Here is an 18,387-nt window from a genome sequence, read left to right as displayed (position 1 = left end):
TTATTCTCCTTTCTCCAGCGGTGTCAGTGTCCTTGATTATAGATAGATGCAGTGCTCAGTGTTTGACCTGCTTCCGTCTTCTTCTGTTTGAACCTTTTTGCAGAGTCCACATCAATCTTAGGTAACTTTTACCCCAAAATACATGCTTCAGTGCACTTTAATTTTCCTTCAGTAAATAAATAGCACTTGCTAGCTTCCCTTAAGTAGCTATATAGCAAACCTGAGGGTTCTGAGACTTTGGGATCCAATAAAATTACGAAAACCAAGCATTCTTTCCAGAGATAATTATGAATACACTAATAAATGCTTTGAAGACGATTCCTTCACTCTGCTGGCAGATTTTCTCAGGCATATATATTCTTTTCCTGTAAGACTAGCTACTGAAATAGTCCAAAGGTCTGCAGTTGCCTGAAAAGTATGACAAAAGGAACACCAGTGGCTACAGTGGGTTTAAGAATTGGGTCTCTGAGTTAGCTGGACAAGAAAGAAACAAATGTGTGTGTGTTGCCGTCAGAGTCATCCTCAGAGTTTTAAATGTACATACGCTTTGACCCAGGTTCTAAGAATTTGTCCTAAGGCAGTGTTTACATAAGCACACAGGGTTAGCCTCAGCACAATCAGAAAGAGGAAAAAGGGTTCCACCTCTTGGTGCAGCATGAAGAATGTGGGCCAGTGCAGGGGTAGGACCTCTCTGCAGGTTAGGTCTGCTTCTCATCGCTGTTTTTCTATGCTTTTCCCCTCTGCTTTCCAATGCAACCAGTTGGACTGTGCTGCAGGGAAGAATTGGGCGCCCAGAGAACCCGTTCCGAGTGGCCCTGGAATACATCTCGAGTGGAAACCGAAGCTTGTCTGCAGTGGACTTCTTTGCCCTGAGGAACTGCAGCGAAGGTATCTGAATCTGGCTTTCCCCTCCACTCCTTGGTAGCTTGTTGTCTTAAGTGGGTCAATAACCTGCCGCCATGATTAGCTGGGAATGTGCACACTTATATAGAAATGTCTACAGTGCTTTGGGTCTGATTCTGAGTATTGCCAAGTGCTCCATAGCTCAGCTGATCAATTTTCAAAGATTGAGTATAGTATTATATCTGCTTAACTTAAAACTTTATCAAATAGAATATAGTCTTTGTTAGATAACACATTAGCTTAACTCCCCTGGCTGTCAAATGCTTTCAGCTATGGTTTTGTTTTGTTTTGTGGAAATTTTCAAATGTTTACAAATGCATAGAATAGTGCAATGAACCGCCATGTACCCTCAACCCAGTTTCAACAATTATCAACATTCTGCCATTTTTGTTTCACCTATATCTCCACCCCGCTAACTTGATACTGATTAGTATTTTACTTTTTTTCCTGAGCTAAAATTTACAACTATGTATTTTTAATGATTTGATTTAAGCTGTCATTAAGGGACAATGTGGGAAATGGTTATATGTGAATTTTTTTGCTTATTTTGTAAAAATCATTAGGGCATGGTCCACTGTGTCATTGAGTTTCTTTTGCATAAGCCCTACATTGTGAATTTATTTCAAGATTTATTACCAAGAGAGGGCATCTCTCTCCTGAAGAATAATTTGTTGATTTTTTTTCTTTTTGCCTTTGTTGCCAGGAAACTCTGAACTAAATGCAATACTTAATCACAATAATTATATCTGTGTAGTTTTTTGTTGAGCTTATTTCCCCCTCCCTCTACAGAGTTTTTGATCTTCTATTCTTATTTTCAAGATCATATTTTATATGTATCTTTCATTAGATGTTGCCTCAAGTCTGATTGGTATGCAGGATAAGATAGACCATCAATACATATATGAAGTCGATCTTTCCTTGATTCTTCAGAAGACCTAGGGTCATAATTATAAACATCCTTTATTATTTCCCACATGTAGAGGGTATACAAGATGGGCTTGAATTATACAAATCTTCAGGAAAAAAGTTGCTTTCGTTGCCACTGTTCTCCTGCTGTGCCTGCCTCTTCCCAGAGGTTCAGTGGGAAGGGAGCTCTCACCTGTGCCATGGAACCTGTGGTCTGGAGGCCCAAGAATGAAGTGTTGACAGAAAGGAAGCCTGTGGCACTCCCAGACCTAACCTCTCCATTTAGACTGTTCATGAACAACCATGAAGGCCCATAACACACAGCCATCTGTTACAGGTAGAGGCCCCGTTTTGAATCTGGAGCTGGTATACAAAACGGACTCCCTTAGGTAGGGAACCCACTGACCACCCAGTTGCTTACGTTGCTGTAGCTCTTCATTCATTGCTGGCCTTGCAAGAACTTTGAAAAAGCCTATTTGTTTCTTTTTTTCTTTAATCAAAACTGGTTTATGTGTGGGAAAAAGAGAAGTCACCATAACATGATAGATTGAACTTCAGTTCAAGTTGAAAAGTTGCTTAGCCTGTGATGTGAGGCACTGTACAAGAAACATGTGGTTTGGGAGAAAGCCAGGAGCTTGTACAAATGTTTCCACACTCACGAGTTTAGGGATTTGTGAACGTCTCTGGACATCACCCGTCCTCACAGATGTCAAGGGTCTAACTACGTACCGTCCAAAAGAGGCCATGTGTTGAAATGGAGCCGGTTAACAGGAATGTGTCAAGGAGAAGGCATTAGTTCCCAGAATTGGCCTAATTGCATTTGAACAACATCAGGAGAAGGGAATAAGTGACTACAAAACTCCAGCTATCAGGCCCAGCACAAATAGTCCTGCAAAAATTCTTTGTACCTTTGAAAGATCTCAGCCAGTTGTGCACAATTTTCATCCCTTAGAACTTCCTTTCAGCTACAAACGTTTTCCTCTGTAGCTTATGTTGCATTTGCAGCGACCTGTTGCACAGTTTAAAAGACATGTTTCTTTTCTGCTTCTCTACCCTTATGAAGCCAAGAGAGATGACCTCTCTAACTTTCTCTAATGATCCAGAAAGTGTTTCTTCTGGCAGGACACTCTCTTAAGGAGGGAGAAAAGAAGTCTTCGTCTGATTCCCTAGGGGAAGTGGACTGGCCAAGAGACCTAGGGAGGTTCTCATGGCCCAGCTACCTTCCTTCAGAGCCTCCAAGTCCAAGAACAGATGGTTTCCATAGGGAAGCAGGTGTCCTTTACACTCCTTCTCAGGCTTAGAATCCTGTGGCCACCAAGGGGTGTGAAGGGATCACTGTGGATCTGTGTAAGGCAGAGAAGAACAAAGTGACCCCAGTGTGTCCTGAGAACTTCTAACTCTTCCTCCTGTTATGGAACAAATTCAGGTGCATATCAGTTGGTGTGGACAAGTTGCAAACATAAGAAGCACCCTAAAGCTACCCCCATATATTTAAAGGGAAAGAGCTGTTTTGGAGGCATACTCAAGACCTATTTGATATAGACAAATGTCTGTGTTTTCTGAGGTCATTGCTTTAGTTAGGTCATGAAGAGGAGGAGCTAAGAGGAGAGAAGTAATATCTTTGAGAGGGTGATGCTGATGACAGGCTAGCCAGGTTGTTAATAGGTTTGCAGGATGTCTGGTCTACTTCCTATAGAACTCTACAACCCTTCCTTGTCCCACGTGAAAAGAGGTGCCATTTTAATTAAACTGGAGAAAGGGGAAGTTGGACAATTCTCCTCACATAGGAGATGATATCTATCTGTGGGTGTCATCAGGGCAGAGGTCGTGCCTCTTTCCTCTCTGAATCCTGACACCTATCACAGTATGTGACAGTTAATAGCCGCTCAGTTAATAAGCAATAAAAGCTCACATCTATGGAGCACTTACCATGTGCACAGGCAAAGTGCTGATCCCTTTACATGTGTTAGTTATCTCCTGCGAGCTTTACAATAATACTAAAACATAGGTACTATTATCTTCATTTTACGTATGGGGAAACTGAAGTTCACAGAAGTTTCTAAAGTTGCCATAGTCATTCAGTTAGGGAAAAGTAGAGCCAAACTCAATCCCAAGTCAATTGGATCACCAAGCCAGTATTTCTGTCCATGACATTCTGCTGCCTTAATGGAATGTGGAAAGGCTGGAGTTTTATGTATTACTGGAAACCTTAAAATTATCCTTGACTCTTCCTCTTATCCCTACATCCAGATGGTCAAGTCTTGAGCTCTAGGCTTGTGGCTGCCTCACATTCTATCTGTTGCTATCTAGATGCTGCTGTTACTGCTTCTCAAGTTTATCCTTCTGACTTCATTTCCTCAGCCATGTGCCTTATCCAGGCCTTCACATATGCATACTGGGACTTTGGCAATAGCCAGCTGGTCTCCCTGATATCATTATACATCCTTCGCACATTACCAGGAAAATCTCCCCCAAATTCCTTTTTCTTGTGGCACTTTCATGAGAATTTCAGGAACGTCTTATTGTCTGCCGCATCAGAAATATGAGGGCTAGAATGGACCACCTCACTCATTTCCTGGGGCCAGGAAAATGATGGGCTGGGGATCACCCAGCCAGTTGATGGTAGAGCTGGACCGTCTTGACTCTGACCTTGGTATTTTCACCACTGCTCAATCTTGCCTGGAAAGCCCCAGTGTCTCTGCCTGATTTCCAAGGTTCTTACAGTCTGGCCCCTCTGTATCTGTTCAACATTATGCCCTCTGTTCTCTACACCATGCCCTCTGTTCTCTACACCTCCTGTCCTCTAGTCAGACTGGTGTTCTGTACACCATGCCAGGAGTGGCCCACTTGGTCCCAGGCCTTTCATTTTGAACACTGATTGATCATTTATGATCTAGCTTGGAGCCCAAACCCTCCAGAACATCATTTGCAGCTAAAGAAATTCTTCTCGGAAGACTTTGCTCTCTGCATCTAAATTTAGTAGCTGTTTTATAATTATTTCTCAACCAGTCATTTTAGGACCCTAACTTGAGGTTCAGAACCTTGTCTTCTATTTCTTTTATTTCTCCAGGAGGCAGTTAACACCATGCTAAGTACATAAGAAACACAATGTAAATACTTGTTGACTGATTGGCTAATCAATCAATTGATAAATGCTACTCCTGCTTTTATAGCTTTGGGCTACTACTCCCAAAAGAAAGTAGCAGTGAGTGGAAATTACTTGGAAGAGGTTTTCCCCTCATCTTGAAAGAGCAGTGTGTATATTCAGCACTGAGGGGAGGGATATCAGCTCCTAGAGACACCCATGCCCTGGCTCCCAGGGAACCCTTAACCCTTTCGCAACGACCTTTCTTCAGCAGACAACCCAGAGCAATAGGATTGTGAAGGACACTCATCGGGACCCCTCATGTTCAGAGAAAGCTACAGAAAGACATATGTCAGAATGGCAGGACTAGCTTACTGAAAAGGATTTGAAAACTATCAGTGTGCCTCTGAGCAGCCATAAAAATACATATTGCAAACACCCCTCTAGCACCTTCTATGTGCCAGGTCCTGTTCTAAGCGCATTGCTTATATTAACTCATTTAATCCTTATTGCTGTGAGGTATACATTATTATTATCATCACTCCCATTATATGGATGGGGAGATCGAGGCACAGAGACCTAAGTAATTTACCCAAAGTCTCACAGATTTGGCTCCAACTGGCTCCAGCATCCATGCTCTTATCTACCACACATTGCTGCTACCTGTAGAAGGTCCCTGCTGGAAAGGACCTCAGAAAGCATCTAATCTGCCTCCCTCACCATGTGGAAATTGAATGCACAAACACCCAAAGATTTACCTTGAACTTTGACACACTAAATTACTGATTAGCCCAATGTGCTTTCTACCTCCACCTCATGGTTGTCAAGTTCTCATTTTTTCTAAGAAACCAATTCAGAATTTCCCTCTCCCTGCCCAGATTGGTCAAAGGCAGTTTAGGAGGACCACCACCCCCTGATCAACAGTGGGCAAATCAAGGAACTAAAAATGGCTCCAGTGTAAGCTGAAACATATTTTATTGCTGGTCACCATAGTTCCACTTCTCTCTAATGAACCTGCAAGAATCTCGCAGCTGAGATTTCCCAGGTCAGAGCCACATTCAGCTCACTAACAGATTTCTCAACAAGAAGTGCTCTTGATCCCTTACCCTATCAAGACATCTTCATACACATTACCTCTTCTGATCCATTCAGAGAGGGTGTCAGAATCTTCACATTACCCATGGTGGGGGGCAGGGTGGGTATTTCGCTAACTTCTGTAGTTCAGGAAAGGGAAGAAATCCAAGGTGTCAAATGCAGTCCGATCACCGTGGATACCTTAAAACACATGTCCCAGAAGAGTTGGAGATGCACAGATATCTTAACCTCTCTGGGCCTAAAATGAGTGCATTTGAACTAGATCCACAGTCCTTAAACGTTTTTTAGAGGCTGAACTCTTAATTCAAATAAAGTCTTATACAGAAGTCCAGTATATAAAATTACACAAGCAGAGCTGCCCTTGAGGAAGTGAGGGTGGGAAACCCACCTGTTCCACAGCCCTTGACACACCCTCCAAATGGGTTTTCATGAAGTACAGTTTGAGAACCCCTGGACAGTCTGATTTTCAACTCTCGTATTAACTCCAGCTTTTTGATCCTATCATATTGTACTTATTTCAAATGTGATAGACAAAAGTAGTTACATTAACCATACCTTCTTTAAATGATTAAGACTAAGCCCAAGGCTATTGTACTTTGAATATGGGCCATTTCCACAAGACAAATTTTTGTCACTGTGGGTCCTGGCTTTGAGATGCTAGGTATGGAGCTGGTATGAATGTTTCCAGTAAAACATGTGTGGCATCTCCCGGCCTTGTCTCCTCTCTCTCTTCTTACTTCACCAAAGACAATGATGGGCAGTGGAGGATGTCCTCCTTAGACCAGGAGTTGACAAGAGGAAATGAGAGATGCTAAGCAAACAGATTCTAATCTTTGGCCAGCCATGTGGAACCAATTAGCCTCTAGAGTAAGCTCCAAAATCCAGCTGGGTAAAATGAAAGATTACCTCATGGGCTCCTGGCAGCTTGGCCCAAACTGGGCATTTTCTGTTCCAAAAGCAAGCAATGCCCTGCAGGATCCTCCGTCTGTGCTTGTGAAATGAAGATTACTATGACACACTGTCTTGGGGCTGCTAGCAGAACACTCTCTATGTGGCAGACTCATCCATCCATCTATCCATCCATGCATTCATTCATTCATTCATTCGACAGATATTTACTGAGCAGTACTAAACTAAACACAATATGTATATAGTGACACTGATATAAACTTGTTTCTGTCTCAGGACTGAGTTTTGGTGCGGTGGCTTTAAGATCTCCATTCTACTCGGCACAAACACTGCTTTCCAAAAGGCCTCCCTGGCTTATATTTAGTGTGCACAAGAGGTATTGAATATGTGCTCCATTTGTAGAGATGTCTTCCTCCAAACTAGTTGCAGTGCGCCTTTCTCAGAAAGACCACAGAACGAGCGCTGAACCAGCAATCAGGGGATTTAAGTCCCCTTTCCACCTCTTATTTGCCATAGACTAGACAACTCTGTGGATCAGAAGGGACATTAAAGGTCTCCCCCAGAATCGGCACACTGATTGTTTTTTATTTTAAAATAAGAATAACAATATGTCAATGGCTGTCCTGAAATTGACCTTAATCATGAGGGTCAAAGGAGAAGATGGCTGTGGAGGTGTGTTTGTAGATGTTGCCCTGAGCTACCTGACTTCTCTGCCCTCACCTGGCCTGAGGCCTTTAAAAATGAAGCTGCTCCCTGTCTGCTGCTCGGTTTCTCATGGAGAAACTACTATCCACAGAAATAAATTGGCTCTTCTGACGCCTCCTGCAAACGTTTCATGTTAATGATAACCAAGTGCCAAGTGGGCGACGGGAGCTGCAGCATTGCCAACCTGACGCTGGCACCGGGTGGCCACCACCTGGGTTGGTCTCTTTAAGGGACTGAATCAGCTGTGCGGTGGCGGGATCTACTGCTTGGAAGTGAAAGCCAAGGAGAAATCGGAGCCACAGCCTGCTGTCCTCGCTTAGTTCTCTCTGTGTCTTCCAGGTGGAGGGTGAACCCCGTTTACCCTCTTAATTCCCAATTTCTAAAACTTCTTGCCCATAATTTATCTGTGGACTGTACTGTTTAAAATGATGATTTCATCTAGCCACTGAGATCTACTCACATTTCCCCAAGTGCCTCCCCACCTCAAGCTTTCGCTCCAGCTCTGCCCCTCCCCCATTCCCAACATCTGCCTGTCCCGGTCCTACATGTCTTTTAAAATCTCAGCTCAAATACTATCTTCTCCAAGAAGTCTCAGCCCAGAATTGTGTTTCCATATATTTCTGTTTTAGAACAATCTACTTCCTTCCGGAGTTATTTATGTCTTGCTCAATAGATGGATGCTAGGTTCTATTTTTTAAAAGACTGTGTCTTTTTTTTTACTCTCTATATCCCAGTTAGCAACTAACAGTGTTTTACCCATGGTAAGCAGTGAATAAAGGTTTTGCTGTTACAATGTAGGTGAGAGATTACAGGCTTTGGAATCAGACAGAATGAGTGTAGAATTCCAGCTCTATCACTTACCACCCTTTTGAGCTCAGAAGAGGTTTTTTGTTTGTTTGTTTGTTTGTTTTTATCTATGAGTTTGGGTTTTCTCATAAGTAAATGGGGCTAATAATATATAATTATGGGTTTGCTGGGAAATTAAAACTGATATTGTGTGAAGAGCCCCTAGGACAGTGCTTGGCACAGTAAATACCATCTTCCTCTCTCTCCCATGTCCCCTGACTGAGCTAAATGTCCTCATTCTGGAACCAGGGCTGAATAATTCTGCACGACTAGCCCAGGGTATGTTATATATTTGCAGGGTCACACCCACCTTTCACTTTATTTTTTGTTGTTTTTTCTTTAATATATTACCTTTTTAATAATATATTTTATTTAATTGTTAGTTTATAGAATTTTATTTTCAATAGTAACTGTTTATCAGCTAGCTCACAAAATTTCTGAAAATTTAATAATCAGCTCTTGCCAATGAGTGCAAGCTGGCTGTAACCCACCACTGCACTCTTTCCTTCCCAGACTGCTTTTTCTAAACCCCAGACATTATATCATCTTATTCATAAACATTTCAGCACACACCTCTAAAAGATAAAGACTCTTTAAGAAAAAAAGGAAAGAACCATAATATCATAATCACAAAAAACAATTTTAATAATAATTCCTTAATATTCCCTAATAGTTCTCTAATTGGCATGTAAATTGAATCTACCTTTCACTTTCACTCTGGGCCTTGTCTGAACCGTTGGGCCGAGGGAGAGGTTATCCCATGTCCAACAAAGACCCTGACAGCCCAGATCTACATTCTGCTTTTGAAGGAAGCTGCTTCTGTATGCTTTTATCTCTAATAGAGTCATTTTTTCCTTTGTGACTCAGTGCACAGAATCCACTGTGTCCCCAAAGGAGAAAGACCGTTTAATCCTGTGGAGATGGTTGGAGGCAAGGGAAGAGCCTAAAAGTCCTTTGACCTGCTTATCACACTGTGTCCTCAAGCAGACTAAACATGGGGTCTAAAACAAACAGGGCCCCAGCTCGTGGAACCAGAAAAGAACTTTGTCCGCCCCTCCGTTCCCTACTGGTGCATAGCTGCTGTTGGCAGCGCCTTCTGTACTCTGGAATGGCTTATTCATAATCACTAATAAAGCCAATTAGAAATGCCCCACGAAGTGCTTAGGAACAATAATGACTGCTTGGGCGACTATTTTAAATATTCGACCATTGAAAATCACCTGGAAATGGGGGCAGACACAAAAGGTCTTAAAATATAAATAATAAGGAACCAGTGTGCTGAGGTCATTGTACTCCCAAAAGAAAATTACTTCCAAATTACAACTACATAAAAGAAATAATTGAAAAGATTAACCACACTAAAATAATTGGTCTATCTGACAAGTAATTTGGAGCAATATTCAGTCATTGACATCAATGTCTAGTAGTAAAATAGTAATGAATTTCATTCTCTGACTAATGTATTTATTTTATTAATGGTACTAAATGGTGTTGTTACTGCTTATAAATATTTCATAACTTTTAATTCATTAAAATGTTCAAGAAATTTCCAAAAGTATTTTTTAGCTTTAAATCATTCTTAGTATTCAATATGCGATTGCCACTCTGCCTGGGTAATTTAAAAAATTATTGTTTTGGGTAATGGGAGTCTCTTTGAATGCGGAGGATTAAGCCCTAGTTATTAATGAGACTATCGCTCCAGCTGGTGACGAATGAGGGGCTTGGTGAAGCTGTGTTCCCTCTTCGGGTCTCTAAGGCCCTTCTGTAGCCATTCCTTAAAACCTGGGGCTGTGAGGCAAACAGGGTGGACCCAGATAAATTAATTCCAGAGATGATAACCCGTGTCTAAACTGACACTTCTCTTTCAATCTACCACCTCTCCCACCCCTGTTTCATCTTCCTGGAACAGCTGACAGAAAAATTCATATATTCCAACCTCGCCCCTTCTGTTTCTTTCATTCTTTGATAGAGGCCATAACAGGTAAAACGGGCAAAAAGATGCAACAGAAAGAACAACAAGGGACACCACATAATGAATAGTGGAAGGAGGATAGGATTTGGATGAGGAAAACATGGATTTGAGTCCTGAGTTGTTTGGGTGGTACGCATCCATTACATCCTGCAGTGCTAGATCATTCATGTGTGAAATGAAGACAATGGTACCTGCCCCAGGGTCCGTGTGGGGATTAAATATGTTAGTCTGTGTGCCTACATGCCTGGAACCTAGTGGGAAATCAAACAGGGTTAGTTCTACTCTTCTCTAAGTTCAAAGAGTGTGTCATGGTGGTATTGATCCAGTGGCCTTGGCAACTCTTAATTAACCTGGTACAAACAGTTGGTATGAGTCATCAAGAAAAACCGGGCCAACAGTGAGTTGTACAACTCAGGGACTCGGTGAAGTCTAAGGACAGGACGTCCCCGGGAGGAGGGGTGGGATAACTCCGCTCTCAGGGCTCTGCCCCATAGGGCTGAGATCAGGCTCACTGCACTGCCTCCAGAGCCTCATCCACACAGGGGATGGCTAAAGGCATTTGGCTGTGGGCAAATGGCGAGGGGGCAGGATCCACCAAGTGGCTTGAGGTGAAGTGTGGCCAGCGCTTCTCACACTGCGATGCGTGTACCTCAAGAATATATAGTGATGTTCTGGGAGTTTCCAAACCCACAGAATCAACATGGTACAACTTTCCAGATTGGAGTGGAGGGACATTTTCTATTAAAATTTTCAGGGCTATATATTGGGCTCCAATGAAAACTGTGCACAAATTTAAGATAAAAGACCTTTTCTGCTCGTAGTGATTCCCCAGATTCTGGGAGGTGACTTCACCCTTCTCTGCCATTGGGGGAACATCAGAGGGTATGTTGGTGAAGCGCCATTCCAGGGGGACAGAGGGACATGGGTAAGAGGAGGCACAGCCAGGCCTGGGGTCACCCACTGGAAAGCTGGTGCCAAAGGGAAGGTATCCTCTCAGTGCAAGCCATGGATGGGCAAAATGGCAGGCAGAACCCAGGTGACACCAGAAACCAGCAGTGGGGCCCTAATCTACCAAATGAAGCAGAGAAGGGCTCAGTTCCTAAAATTTAGGTACCAGATCAGGGACAGACTGACAAATATGAGATTGCAAAGTCCCCTGTGCGTTGGCCTAAAGCTTCTTAAATTTCCCCAAGGACAGAATTGATCTCAGAGTTGGTTTGGTTTTGTTTTTGTTTGAACGGGGACACAGGGAGGGGTACCAAACCTTTGAAGCTCTGGGAGACATTTTACTTCCTCTCTTCCTGGACCCCTGGACAGAGCTCCTCACATCAGGGGTTTGGGAATTTCCGGAGTGGAGGGCTGTGAGAGTGGGCTGAGGGGAGCGCCTGCTCTGCTCGCTGATGGGCATAGACTTGGGAGCTCAGGAGCCTGCCCTGCTGGGATGTGATGCTTTTTCTCTCTTCACTCATGGTTATTTTGCCATTTGGGGCACTCTCTGTCTTCAAGTTATGCTGTGAGCATAGTTTTTGTGGAACTTTAGTTTGCCTTTCTTGTTGTGATTTGTTTTGGGAAGAAACACTGGGAATTGCTCCGCAGCTGCCTGGAAAGCCCTGCAATGCACAGCTTGCAAACCACAGGGCAAATGGTCTCTGGGATCCCTCCTTCCCTCAGCTCCAACATTCTGGGATTCTCTGAGAAGCTTGTGGGTGGATGTAAAGTCTTTTGGCTTTTGCTGCTTTTGCTTCTTCATTTAGCTCTTAGCCAGCATTTTGTGTCTATAAAACGCTTAACAAACATTGACTAATTACTCCTCATTAATCATTCATGCAACTGGTAGACCAGGGTCTTATACTTTCCTTCAAGAACACGGGTGTAATATCCTGTCTGGATCCCAAGTCACACTCAGAGGGGCGATGGGGTCATCATGGCAGCACCAGGATCCGCCAGAGCTCGGTGGGGGAGTGGCCAGAAAGTGGGCACAGGCTCTGTGAGGCTACAGCCACACTGGGATGCCCTTCCGCGCTAATGAACAGGAAGGACAGGCCACATCGCCAGCCAATGGCAGCTGAGAGGCAATAAGCTTTAATTAGAGGCTTCTTCCTGGGAATTCACATGAACATAATAAGTCTGTTGTCTTAAAAGGCCCAAGGAGATTAAGTGCGTCAACTTTCTTTTGCTTTTATAAGCTGATCCTTTCACTCATTTGTGAAATGTAAATATAATGAAAACATTGGCTCTGATGAGCTCCCCAGTGCTACGGGGACAGGCAGCCCGAGTCTAGGGTCAGGAGGCAGCCCGAGTCTAGGGTCAGGAGGCAGCCCGAGTCTAGGGTCAGAAGGCAGCCCGAGTCTAGGGTCAGGAGGCAGCCTACCTGTAGGTTTATGGCTCAGGAACACAGAGCGGTGCAGGTGAACGAGCTGTCACAGCTGGGAACAGCAGTAGAAGGGACCCTGGAGAAGGTCACTTGGGTCTCTAGGAGGGTGGGGAATGGAGCAAGCTCCCTGCACCGCAGTCCCCAGAGGCTGAGGAGAGCCTGTGAGTAGCCCAAAGCCTCTGTCCTATGGACTTGGGCCCGTAAGTGTGTATATCTGGGGTGAGAAATGCCCAGAATTACATTATGTGGATTAGAACAGAAAGCAGAAAATTACAAGGAAAGATGGTGTCTGTTTTCCTTCCTATCTTACCACCTCAGGAATGATATCTTTCTTTCTTGTTAGTGTGCAGACACAGACTCTTGCTCACTGGCTATCACGTGCTCTCTCTCTCTCTCTCTCTCTCTCTCTCTTATTTTATCTACAGAGCATGTGTGTACACTAATGTTACTAATGGCCTGTCATCTCGGCCATTCTCTGCCATTCTTCCCCTGGTGTGGCCCTTTTCCCCATTCCTTTCTCTCATCTCTTACCTGTGGCTATGTGTAATGCCAAAGCTTCTACTCCATTCAGAGTCCTATCATTTGTTTACTCTGTGATAATAAGTAAAGACAGAGAGATCATTTTCCTTCTCAGTTGTTTCTTTGGGCATCCCGTCGACAGCCTCTCGCTACATCTCCCTGCCCTCAGCCTCTCTTCCCTCTATCTCTCCCAGACTCTGGATATCTTTGTCTTTTTGTTTGTTTGTTAACTCATTCTCTTCTCATCTTTCTTCCTCTCCTTGTGAGGAAAAGAAAAGTGGGCAGCGGAATAGCCTTGGGATGGCTGTGGCCACCTCCATTATCAGTGAGCCCTGCTCTGCTTTCACACCAGGCACAGGCCTGAGGCTCTGCACCCACAGACAACAGCTGAGACAGGCAGGTTGGCTACACCAGGGTGGATCTGGGCTGTGTGCACATGGAGTCTTCCTCTCTTTTCTTCCTTATTCTAAGCAGAGATTTTCTCCTCTCCTCCTTTTTCCCTTCCCCCATGTTTCCTCTTTTCTCTTCATGTACCTGTCACTCTCTCATTCAGCAACCTCACCACTGCCCCAAAACACACACGCTCCCTCTCTCTCTCCCTCTCTCTCTCTCTCTCTCTCTCACACACACACACACACACACACACACATATACACACAGAGAGAAGCACATACATACTCATGAACAGTGAGGAATTTTGAGGGACATTTGGATACGGTGACCCTGAAGAGGGCCTTAGGGGCAAGACCACCGTCTTTAGTTGAGAGTGAGGTCTTACCTAAGATGGAAGTCTTTCCTGCTGTCAATCACATGGCAAAGGCAAGGATCTGGGTAGATAGGAGGGTCTGGTATTTTCCTCTGTGGGTCAAGAAATGGAATTGGAGTGAGCTCTTGGGTACTGGAGCTGAGGTTGCACTCACTGCATGGGAAGACGCTAGAAGCTAGGAAGGAAAACTAGCTGGGCTTGGGAAAACTTTCTTCTCTTCTGGGGTCAGCAAAGCACAGGGTCTAAGCTCGTGGTGCACACCTGAAGTTTTCTCCCTTGTCTTTCCCAGTCTTTAGTAGAGTCGTGTTGAACGTTCCAGCTTACCTTGGCTGTACTCCAAGAGTTTTGTCTGGATACTGTCCACGGTTTTAAAGGATTTAAATGTCACTCCTGAGACCAGATTGAAGATGGCAGTAGTGATCCATAGGATTCTCCAAGGAAATGACAAATCTTAGAAAAAGAAGGAGGAAGGGAGGGAAGAAAAGCGGAAGAGAGGGAGCAAAAGCTTGAAGTCTAGCCCCTCCCCCCCAACCATGAAGTTCTCCTTCTGGGCCAAACTTGGAGTTTCTGATCTTGCATTGATTAAGGAAGGTGGAATCTCCCTACCTGGTATATGTCCAGATGTATAAATTGGGCTTCCCATTTTCCCACCATCTACTAACTGGACTCCACAGCAGAAATCCAGGCTTCCAGAACCAAGGCTGGAGACCTTACTAAAGAATCCAATCTCTTGAGACTTTTCTAGATTTAAAAATCTTTATTTGGCCTTCCATGTTTTTATATAATCTGGTGCAACTTCATCAGAGGCCCCACTGACATATGAGCTTCCCCCATCTCTAATTGTTGGTTGTTGCTTTTCAGAGACAAAAAATAGAAAAGGAGTCACACAGTCACTACTAATGGGCTCTTTTGTCAGGTGCAGAACTCCTCGACCGCACCTCCACCCCAGCCCTTGGTTCCCACGCAGACAACTCCAGTAAGTGTGGTATGAGAGGTAGCCCAGGGCTCTGTGTGCAGAGCTCCAGCAAGGCTGTACAGGACTCGGGTGGATCATCCAAGTACCAAAGGCTGCTTGACTTCTGCTTCTGTTATTTTCCCCTCCTGCTAAGTGGCAAGCCTTCCACCTCATCTCTGTATCCCTAGCGCTTGGCTCAAAGCCTGGCACACGATAGGGGCTCTATGAGTTTTTGTAGAGTGTTGAATGAGTGAACGAAAAAATGAGTTAAGAGGGAATGGTGTGGAAAGTGTCTGTGAATGCCAAGCAGAGTGGAAAATTGAGATCAGCAGCTGGAAATTGTAAACAAGGCAAATCTATCAATGTTTCAGATGATTTCAGATATTCACTTAATCATTTAGGTGGACATTCTACTTTGTAAGTATAGGCAAAGACAAACACACCCTATAGCATAAGCTTAAATTCCAGATTCTCCCCTGCCAAAATAATAATAATAATAGTTATTATTAGGACTTCCCTGGTGGCACAGTGGTTAAGAATCCGCCTGCCAATGCAAGGGACAGGGGTTCAAGCCCTGGTCCAGGAAGATCCCACATGCCACGGAGCAACTAAGTCCGTGTGCCACAACTACTGAGCCTGCTCTCTAGAGCCCATGAGCCACAACTACTGAGCCCATGTACCACAACTACTGAAGCCTGCACGCCCTAGAGTCCGTGCTCCTCAACAAGAGAAGCCACCCCAATGAGAAGCCCGCGCACCGCAGCGAAGAGTAGCCCCCGCTTGCCGCAACTAGAGAAAGCCTGCGCGCAGCAGCGAAGCCACAACGCAGCCAAAAATAAAATAAATAAATAAATTTATTTTTAAAAGAAATTAAACTTAAGTTGACTCTTCGGAGAACCCCCCATTTCCATGGATGGCAAACAGTTAATCCAAAGTCAACTCTGAATGGGAATTTTCTTTGTCCCTTTTGAGTAGTTCAGAATTCTCCCCTTTGCCCTTCCCATTCCTCTGGGGAGCAAGTAAAAATGGGAAGGTTTCTGTGCCATCTGGTAATGAAAGAGCCATCCACTCTGGGCTCCCTTAAGACATTCATTCAATCCCTATTGGTCTTTGGTCATCAGACCAGGCCCGTGAGTGTGACTGAAGGAGGGAGTCCTTGCTTGCAGGTCCACATGGATCACTCCAGCTCCGTCCGCAAGCCTCTACAGCTCTGCCCACACCCACTCAGCCACCTCTGGGCTCCTCTCGGGGAGACTCTGAGGCCCTTGACACCCTCCCATGCTGCTCTGGGTTCAGGGGCACTTTCTACCCTCAGCCTCCCAGCCGCCCCATTCCACTCTCCTCACCCTACTGAAACAGCCCAGTGCTAACCCAGGGCACACAGGTCTTCTTACTTGCAGCTCCCCTCAACCTTTCTGGTCTTTGTCTCTTTCCCACACCCTCACCAGGCCATGTCCCAGGTAGGAAATGCACAGACCTTGTTGCCCTAGCAGGGCCACTCATTTGCTCTCCTTTTCTAATTGTCTATGGGGTCTATCCCACACCATTGTACGTTCTGCCCCACTCTGTTTTTTATCTAGGCAGTTTCAGGCCTATGTTTTGGGGCCTTATCAATTCTTGGTTCCAGATACTCCAGACTCAATTTTTTTAACTCCAAGATCTGGTTCACTCTCCAAAAGTCCAGATCTTACCATTGAAAATCTGTATTTTCAAGTGTATCTGCCCTCCCATCCAAGGCAGTGCCTGGAGAAAGCAATAGCAACTCTCTAAATGGAGGCGAATGAGGGAGTGGGTCTACAAAGCTTAGGAAAAAGAAACCTCAGATGATGCTCCAAAATATTATCATATTTTGAATCATAATTATCATAAATATCATCATATTATCACACCCCCTGACTCCAGTTGTCCAGCTGTGCCTCCAGCTAAACAATCCCCAGAGAGGGTTTTCAGTGCCCCTTTTTTTTTTAAAAATAAATTTATTTATTTATTTATTTATTTATGGCTGTGTTGGGTCTTCGTTTCTGTGCGAGGGCTTTCTCTAGTTGCGGCGAGCGGGGGGCCACTCTTCATCGCGGTGCGTGGGCCTCTCACTGTCGTGGCCTCTCCCATTGCGGAGCACAGGCTCCAGACGCGCAGGCTCAGTAGTTGTGGCTCACGGGTCCAGGTGCTCCGCAGCATGTGGGATCTTCCCAGACCAGGGCTCGAACCCGTGTCCCCTGCATTGGCAGGCAGATTCCTAACCACTGCGCCACCAGGGAAGCCCTCAGTGCCCCTTTTTAATGACCTTCATGGAAAGCATTCCCACAACAATTTTGATGGGAGACAAAGGACTCTAAATAATTTAAAGTTCTAAGATGTTCCAGCCAACACCCACTCCTTCTGGGTGTGGATTGTCGTCCTGAGACAAGCTCAGAGCCCCACAGATCTGTGTGTGCATCTCTGTGGTTCACCCCATAGTCTCCCCTGGCAAAAGATCATGACCTAAGGCAAACCCAGCCTGGGTTCTGTGATGGCCAGATTCATTTTTTGAAAGCACCTCTTCATCTGTTTCCGCCTCAAGATCCCTATAACCTGTGGAGTCAAGTTCAAAGACCTTGAATCCTCCCTTCTCTGCCCCAACCTGCCAGCCCAGACTTCTCCATCTTGGCCTCTGACTAAATCCCACACTCCAACCCACCAAATCAACAACCTATCCTCCAAACGGGCCAGAGATGGTCATTCCACTGGTCCCAGCCCCCTCTGTTCATCAGGGACCATCACAACTCTCAACTCATCCCCCAGTGGCATCCATGAGCACTTCCCACAGTATCGTCGTTTAACACTCATTTGGCACTAACTAGCCTTAAGGCATCCACTGCTCATGGCTTCTCATAGAAAGTGATTTCACTTTTAGTACTAGTCTATGTGTTATGCAGAGTCTACCAACTCTTGATTCATCCAACACCCATGAGAATGTGTCCCTGCCCGTCTAGATGGTACACTCTCTGAAGACCATGCACCACAGTGAAACAGATTTTGGAGCCACACACCAAAATCACCTAACTCAGCCTCTCTAAGCATTGGCTATTTCTCATTGTAAAATGAGAGTTATTATAATGCCAACTTTGCAGCAATGGGCTTAGACTCAGTGAGACAACCTGTGTAACAAATTGGCACAGGAAATTTTCAAAAAATTCTCTTCCTTCTTTCTCTTTAGAGTTCTGTATTTCTTCCTCCTTCCTGCCCCCACTCACCAAAATGGGTCCTACCAGCTCACACAATGGCCCAATGCCTGAAGCATAAGTCCTCAATAAAGATGTGCTTGATGGATGAAAGATAAATAGATGAATGAATTAATGAGAACAAACAGCAT

At 44.6% G+C, this 18,387-nt stretch overlaps 1 protein-coding gene across 1 annotated transcript in view; it reads left to right on the top strand.

Moving 5' to 3' along the window:
* ALK (ALK receptor tyrosine kinase) overlaps nucleotides 1-18,387 on the top strand; it is a 756,061-nt gene that overhangs the window by 565,675 nt on the left and 171,999 nt on the right. Inside the window, exon 6 of the mRNA XM_061210871.1 lies at nucleotides 761-888. Within this exon, the coding sequence (XP_061066854.1) occupies nucleotides 761-888 (128 nt within the window). The remainder of the gene's footprint in view (nucleotides 1-760; nucleotides 889-18,387) is intronic.

The sequence above is a fragment of the Eubalaena glacialis genome, chromosome 14 (genome assembly GCF_028564815.1).
Source record: "Eubalaena glacialis isolate mEubGla1 chromosome 14, mEubGla1.1.hap2.+ XY, whole genome shotgun sequence".
Lineage (NCBI taxonomy): Eukaryota > Metazoa > Chordata > Mammalia > Artiodactyla > Balaenidae > Eubalaena > Eubalaena glacialis.
The sequence above is the reverse complement of the archived record's forward strand: the minus strand, read 5'-3'. Positions and strand labels throughout refer to the sequence as shown.